Below are 8,256 nucleotides of genomic sequence, written 5' to 3'. Positions count from 1 at the left end.
GTGGTATAGACCAAGTTTTGGAAAATCGAAAAACACTGCCTTTTTGGATTCATCTTGATTATAAACGTTCAAACACAAACCTTTTCAAGCCAAGGATGTATGAGACTAAAACGCTTCAGAGTATTATGGTTGTAAGGGACATAAAAATAGCCAAATTCTATCAACTTTGCATTAGAAAGAGTCAGATCCTTAGTTTCTTCATAATGTCTTAATCATCAACGTAGAATTTACGAAAAGTGTGTTATAAATAATTCCAGAACCGAACCATTGCTTACAGGACAGAAGTCGGTTTCACAAAAAAACTCAGGACTAAGATTGTTCATAAGTATACTGAATCGTTCATGACTTTACGATCAATCTTAGTCGAAAGTTGGTTTTTTTTAACTCCTGGTGATGATATTCATGCACCATTATCGTTTCTATTACCTTCGGTATTAGGAATTGACACTGGCTTTTTCGCTCCGCTCAGATCTGCAAAATAAGTAAAGAAAATTCAATTTGTATATCATTTCAAAATTTCTGTCGATAATATAGAAGCACCTACATCGTATTGTATTCAAGTATTATACAAAAAATGTAGTTTCTATCGAAATACAATTGTAAAGTTTATGTAAGAATTTGAAATTGAAAATTAAAGGTAAATTATTGTAATTACAAAATTATTTTATTATTTCTCGGACAGTGGTTTTGTACAAAAGTTTTCCTGATTGAACACTAGGCGTAAAGCCGGATAGCGCGAACGGACGACGAACGGACAACTTTTTTGCCATCCGTTCATGTCCGTTAGACGTCCGTTCTTATCCGTTAGACGTCTGTTCATTTCCGTTGCATGTCCGTTCAGCGTCCGTTTTATCCGTTGACGTCCGTTGAAAAATTTTGAGCATGTTCAAAACTTTGAACGGACGTCCAACGGATAAAGTGTCCGCTGAACGTCCGGTAGGAGTCCGTTTTTTACGGTACTCGTCCGTTTCGTTTCTGTTTTGTATACGTTACTTGTCCGTTATTCATCCGTTGGAGGTCCGGTAAACCAATTCACCAACGGACTTCTACCGGACGTATTACGGATAAAACGGATGATGAAAGAATGTGAAATGGACATAAACGGAAGGATAACAGATGAAACGGATACGTACCGAATGTAAAACGGATAATTGCCAATTGAAAATTTCGCGTCAGAAATGCCAATTATTGGTATGTCAGATTTCTTGAGTGTCATGAATGTTTATTATTCATTTTGAATCTTGAAGTAAGAGCACGTTTTCACAATCAAGCAGCTACACGGAACCTTTTTAATCATTTTAAGGTCACGTGTGTGTGATTTACATGTATTATTATTGCCGCCTTTAATTTTCCGCTTATCTTGTTTATCCGTTTTATCCGGTACGCTTCCGTTGTTTGTTCGTTTTATGGCCCGAGAACACAGTTATTTCGTAGTGCATTTCTTTTAGACAATAAATTCAAATTAAAAAAATCGCACCTGCTCTTTCTCAAAAAGATTTTTACAGTGTAATGTACTACCAGTGAGACAAATAATATCAAAATTATAGAAATTTCTACCAGCTCTAACTCAAAATATTGACAATTCTGTGTAAAGGGGGTGTAAAATTCAGTTTGACAGCTTCAGACGTGATAAAATTTGACCTTTTAGAACTGGACCAATTCACAACTTAACATAAAGATTCAGCACCCAAATTTTTTTGACATGTAATTACATCCCCCTGCTTAATATTTCATGCATTTAATATCAAGAAATAAATTGGGAAAGTGTATCAAATAAAACATGCAAGTTAAACACTGTTTACACTAGGGACTATATTCGTAGACAACGAAAACCAAAGGACGATAACTGTGTCCTTGAACCTTATGCGGTACTCTACCGTTGGTTGTACGTTCGACATCCGTTCTGTCCGGTACGTTTCCGTTTCTCGTATGTTGCACATCCTGTGTGTGTCCGTTAGGCATTCGTTACGAGTCCGTTTTATTTGGTCAGTATACCAATGGACTTCCAAAAGATAAAAATTTGTCAACGGAAAATATTTGTTTTCATCCGTTGGGCGTTCCATCGAGCTATCCGTTAGGTGTGACCACAGCTTTATAAAATGTTATAAAATGATACATTTGCAGTATGAAGTTATTTGGTATATAACGTTAATTAATTTAAAAACAGACCAAATATATTCTAGAAATTTTGTTTAATGCTTGTAAATGTAGATTGTGAAAATGAAACGGGAGCAACCAACAGCAAGCCATAACCATGTTACATAACGTGACAAGCGGAAGATACGAACAACAAGCCAAAACCATGTAACATAACGTGACAAGAGGGAGATACGAACAACAAGCCAAAACATTGTTCCATAACGTGACAAGAGGGAGATACGAACAACAAGCCAAAACATTGTTCCATAACGTGACAAGAGGAAGATACGAACAAGCCAAAACCATGTTACATAACGTGACAAGAGGGAGATACGAACAACAAGCCAAAACCATGTTAAATAACGTGACAAGAGGGAGATACTAACAAGCCAAAACCATGTTACATAACGTGACAAGAGGGAGATACGAACAACAACCCAAAACCATGTAACATAACGTGACAAGAGGGAGATACGAACAACAAGCCAAAACATTGTTCCATAACGTGACAAGAGGGAGATACGAACAACAACCCAAAAACATGTAACATAACGTGACAAGAGGGAGATACGAACAAGCCAAAACCATGTTACATAACGTGACAAGAGGGAGATACGAACAACAAGCCAAATCATGTTACATAACGTGACAAGAGGGAGATACGAACAACAAACCCAAACCATGTAACGCCACTTTAATAAGTTTAATACACATGATACACCATCAGTTTTCTATCAACTCCCGATGAACTCTTTGACTTTGCTTTATCATGCATTTTGTCATATTGTTTTGTGCTCCCACCAAATACTAGTTCTTTACAATGCACGATTGTGCTATTTCTTTTGCGATACCCGGTACGTCGACAGGGTAACAAATCAGTCGTTGTTTTTCTCATTACAATTGATTTAGATTTGTAATGCCGTGAATTACTTTACGGTTCACTTATTCCTAAATGACCACGCTGACATTGTATAGTACATCCGCGTCTAATGATCTGTGGTGTAAAGTTGATTCATTGGAAATAATACCATATTCTATTTCTATACATTAGTCGATATTGTTTTTACAATGTGTATTACTACTATGCAAAACCATTTCCTTGTGGGTTACCTGGGTATAAATTTATAATACATCCATGTACAGAATCAAACAGTAATGACATTTACCTTCGGCTGTTTTGATCCGTTAATTGTATGTACAATGCATACAGTTTATTTTCCGAAGGCAAGTATATGAAACAATTGGATAATAAAATATACCTTAGCCATTGTATTAAATATATTTTGCATTTATGCATATAAAAAAGAAGATGTGGTATGATTGCCAATGAGACAACTATCCACAAAAGACCAAAATGACACAGACATTAACAACTATAGGTCACCGTACGGCCTTCAACAATGAGCAAAGCCCATACCGCACATTTTAGGATATACCATGAAGGTTTGAAAGTTTGCATTCATTTGCCATTTTCATTAAGCTGGAAACTAAAAAAATTCAAAACCACCAATTTTTCGTGCGTTGTTTTTTTATGGCGTTCGTGCTATTTTTTTATTTTTTTTATATATATATAGTTCAATGTACATGACCCCTTTTTAAATGTCTCAGTTCGTGGTCATCTTGTTTCATTTACACTATTTTGCCTGCTTTTCTTTAACTATCCTCCTTATTACATGCAGTGCAATCCACCTTACATTATTTTAAGTTTTTTTTTAAATATCAGTGTTTGATCAACTGGCTTAAAGGGACAGTATAAGGTTTTGTTATCGCCTATTGTCTGTTGGTGTCTTCCGTTAACTTTTACAAAACTCTTCCTCTTTAACACTTCAGGCCGAAATTGAACCAAACTTGGGAATCTAGTTTTAAAAGTGTGTTCAATAACCCGCTGCCAACCAACATGGTTAAAAAAATGTCCAGAACGTTAAGATATACGCGCTGTCTATAGCTATGTCGACCAAAATTTGTAGACGACTACTTCAGGTATATCTTGCCTTAAAATGTCGATTTTTACCTATTAGTTTTGGTTTTGCTAATTATCTTAAAATGTTTAATAGATATAAAGACATTTACTAACAAATATGATCAGCAAGTAACGATTGACTCATAAATCAACGTGGCTGAAATTGTAAGTCGACTTCTTCTAGGAGTTATTGTCCTCGAATGAAGGTTTTTTAAGTATGTTTTACCCATTTTTTTGTTTTGCGTAACTATAGAAAAAAAAACATTCATACAGCAAATTTATCTCCGAAACGATTGGAATACAATTTGTACAGTGGGCACCTGATAAAACAAAGTAAATGTAAAAAGTTAAGATTTGTTTTGTTTGTCCAGAAAATAATCCATAGAACCCCCCCAAAACAAAAGTTCATTTACACAAACATATTAAAACGTTGGCGCTATTCTGTACCAAAACTGGGAATGACATGAAAAGATAAAAACATGTAAAATAAGGAGTAAATAGATTTTTAAAAATATTGTTTTTATTCGATTGCAGTTGGCCGAACATACTTCCAAAGATACAACGATTATAAAGTCCACACAAATTATTTCCCGTTGTATTGCTGTTTTTAAATTTAACAACTCTCCAATTTTTTATATGAACAGTGGACTGGAGAAGATAACATTGTTTAGAAAACAGTACACTGATCACACCAATACTCACGGTGAACTGGCATAGTTCTGCTGCTTTGAAGTAAAGACAACGCTTCTGTAAGTTTTGCATTGATAGTAGTACTCAAAGGACCATCATTTTCCAATGTTGTGATTTCGTCACCAGATGGATAATCTTCGACAATCCTTGCTTTTACAAAAATAAGTATAGTTGTTACCATATGAAGAAACAGGTATAAACGTACTAAGGTATTAATTACTGGACAAGCAAATGACAGTTACTTTTAAAGAAAAGATTGCTTTTGTCCATAAATAAGCATTTTCTTTCAAAATATACTAGTAGTTTTTAGTAAAGGTACTCTATGTATTAAAAATTTTCAGATAATAGGCAAAAAGACAAGGCAAATGGTACAAAAAATCGTCATTTGTGGTCTATAACTCCTGTAAGTAGTCAATTAATGATTTTATCAATGTTGCTACGTTTATCAATCTTGCTGATAATGTTTGCTATTTAACGTTTCTTTCTGTCAATTATAGTTTTTAAGATGATATGTATTATCATTTAAGCAGGGCAATAACTTCTTCAAGGAGTCGTCTGACACGTTTTGACTGAATGGATAATGATAACTTCTCATAAGTTCAAACAAATCTTCCCTATTTTTAGTACTTTACAAGAAAGATAACCGAAAATACTTGCATTTTTTTCCCTTTGTTATTTTTTTTTCTTTGGTAGCCATATGAACTGACAAGAGGATTCACGGGGCATTTTTGTTACCTAGATACACAAGAACTTATGTGCGCAAGTTTTATTTTAGCCTAGTAGTTTCAGAGGAGGAGATTTGTGTTCAAATGAATATGAGACGGACGCCCATTGATAGCAGTAGCATACACATGACATCTGGACAAGGTGAACTACAACAAACCTTATACATACATGGAAAATATATAAATCGTTGTTCAAATCAAACAAAAGGAATCGCAGAAACTCAAAATGGAGTGAGACACGATGTATAGATATGGTAAGCATTTCCTGTTATGCACATTCAGTCTTGTATAAACGTTACAAGAAATATTTACGACATTTCTGCTAGTTTCATACTTGGAGCGACAAATGTAACATAAAATCAAAATGACTACGCAATCTGTAACGTTACTGACAAATAATTAACGTACATGTTATTGAAGAAATACGTGTGTGAAAAAGAACGAAAAGCAGTACCATTAGTTTAACACAAAGTTATGAAGAACATGTACTGCCCTCAAGTTATAAGATCGAAACACAAAGGTACAAGTAATATACCTTTCTTCACCATTTTGTTAAGTTTTAGGTAGACTCAATTCATTTACATACGTGTATAAATAAACCTATCATAGGTAGTACATCCTTCAGCTACATGCATCTCATATTGTTTAGATGTCTCATCCCAATAACAACATTTACTATCGTTGAACGGTAACGCCGCTTGTTCTATATTCAATAACTGGCAGGTCGAATTCAATTTGTTCCAAACGAACAGTTCACATGGAATTCCATTTTCAGTACTTTCATTGCATTTCAGTAAACAATCGGCTAAGCTGGTTAACCTGACTTCAAATACTATGTTTAACCCTTGGCCAACAGGCCTCACGTTTTCAAATTGGGTGTAGTAGAATTCCTCTGAAAAATACACATTAAAAAGACAAAGTGAATTGTCGTCCTTCAAAATGGTGTTGGTTTATGGTTTTAACTAGAAGATAAGAAGCGCTTACGTTGACCGTAAAATTGGTACTGTAAATGATACTAACTTATACATGCATTTGTGTAAGTGTAATTTGGTTCAGCATGATTCAATCGACAATGCTACATAAATTTATTCAAAGGCATTGCAAGAACAGACAATTTATCTTTCTTTTACTTTGTTACGAAAACAATTGCAACGAACGCAAGTGATATTCGTTTTTTTATGTGAATTATTTTTGTTAAGTCATTGAGTGATACAAAAATATATTCCATCGGAATTTTATTTGAAATAAATACTTATCAAATACTTCTTTTCACTGGTTCTATTGAATAACACTAAATCGAATCCATATCGTATAACGGTAAATAACTACAACTGAATAGATATTAAATGACTACAATCCAATTGTTTCAAACATACTAAATGTACCGCTGTGAATAAGTCTGAAAATAGACTGAAAAAATCCCAAACTGAAATTGATTAAGAAATGCATTGTCTAGTCTTTTAAGAGCTTTTCAGATTAAAATAACTGTTTCAGATCAATATTAGTTTACTATTGTCTAAAATAAAGAAGATAATAGGATATTAACAAACATATACCTGATTCACTTTCACAGATAAAACTTCGACTACTGTTTAAACAAAAGTCAGACATCCAGGTTAATTTGTTGGGCTCTAGCGGTCTCTCTATAACAACGTATGCACAGTAACTGCCTCCAATATCAGCATTATATGAGGAACTATTTATTGGCAATAGTGAAACGGTAGACACATAATTGGACGTTCTATGGTATGTCCAGAAAGAATTTATCCTACAAAAATATAACATCCTAAACATTAAGCGTGTTTTTACGAAAACCAATGTAAGGAATTAATTTTCTTTTCTCAAACAAATCAACTATTTGGCAGGTAATAATGACTGAATATGTTATTGGGGATGAATTTTCATTTAATTACATTCTAATCTTGTCATGCTTATTAACTTTCGAGTTTGTTGTCGAAGTTTACCAAATCATGACATTGATAAACAATCAAAACAGAGCACGTGGAGCACGTGAGAAAAACGTTAAGGGACAGAGTCATGATATTTTTTATATTAATCATGACCATGCGTTCCCATTTGTGTATTAAACTTTTCCCTAACCACTGTGTCTAAACCACACCGGCAAAATTTATTCGGACTCGATGGTATCTAACATCCGGCACAATGACGGAACATTAATAGACAGAAGAAAGCTAGGTTTCTCCTTATTTTCTTATTTTTTTTATGATATCGAAGAATATATATACATATACAACTATTTTCTATTGTGATATGCAATATTTTCTACAACCGTTCTATATTAACGAACAAATAAGTAAAAATGCATGTCAAAATGACGAATTGAGTGAACCTTGCCTCGAAATTGTTTAATTTCTCGATAAATTGATCACTTTGTACGGAAATAAAGGTACGGGAAGATAGATACTGACACGGAGATTGCAAAACTAGTCATTATGAGCATCTCAATACTTGTATTTCTGTGTATGGAACGAAAGAAATGGGTCATGTCAAATAAAAATACACCGGTTTGGTCATTGTTGTTTACTAACAATCACCCGGTTTCGTCTATATATAGCACCCGGTTTTTTTTTAATTTGTTTAAAACCAACAATTTATGAAAAGCAACATTAACACGGATCTGAACATTGTTTTTCGAGAATTTAAATATATATTTATTGTAAAGTAAACTTGGCGTGTTAAAATCTATTTTAAACGGGCACTTTTGGACATAGTTAATTATGA

At 33.8% G+C, this 8,256-nt stretch overlaps 1 protein-coding gene across 1 annotated transcript in view; it reads right to left on the bottom strand.

Moving 5' to 3' along the window:
* Window positions 1-400: 400 nt before the first annotated feature.
* Window positions 401-8,256, bottom strand: part of LOC139526524 (uncharacterized) — a 31,551-nt gene continuing 23,695 nt past the window's right edge. Inside the window, exons 5-8 of the mRNA XM_071321680.1 lie at window positions 7,071-7,282; window positions 6,101-6,406; window positions 4,802-4,939; window positions 401-471 (exon numbers count right to left, since the gene is read on the bottom strand). Coding sequence (XP_071177781.1) covers window positions 401-471; window positions 4,802-4,939; window positions 6,101-6,406; window positions 7,071-7,282 — 727 coding nt within the window. The remainder of the gene's footprint in view (window positions 472-4,801; window positions 4,940-6,100; window positions 6,407-7,070; window positions 7,283-8,256) is intronic.

The sequence above is a fragment of the Mytilus edulis genome, chromosome 6 (genome assembly GCF_963676685.1).
Source record: "Mytilus edulis chromosome 6, xbMytEdul2.2, whole genome shotgun sequence".
Lineage (NCBI taxonomy): Eukaryota > Metazoa > Mollusca > Bivalvia > Mytilida > Mytilidae > Mytilus > Mytilus edulis.
This window is presented reverse-complemented; position numbering and strand designations above follow the sequence as displayed.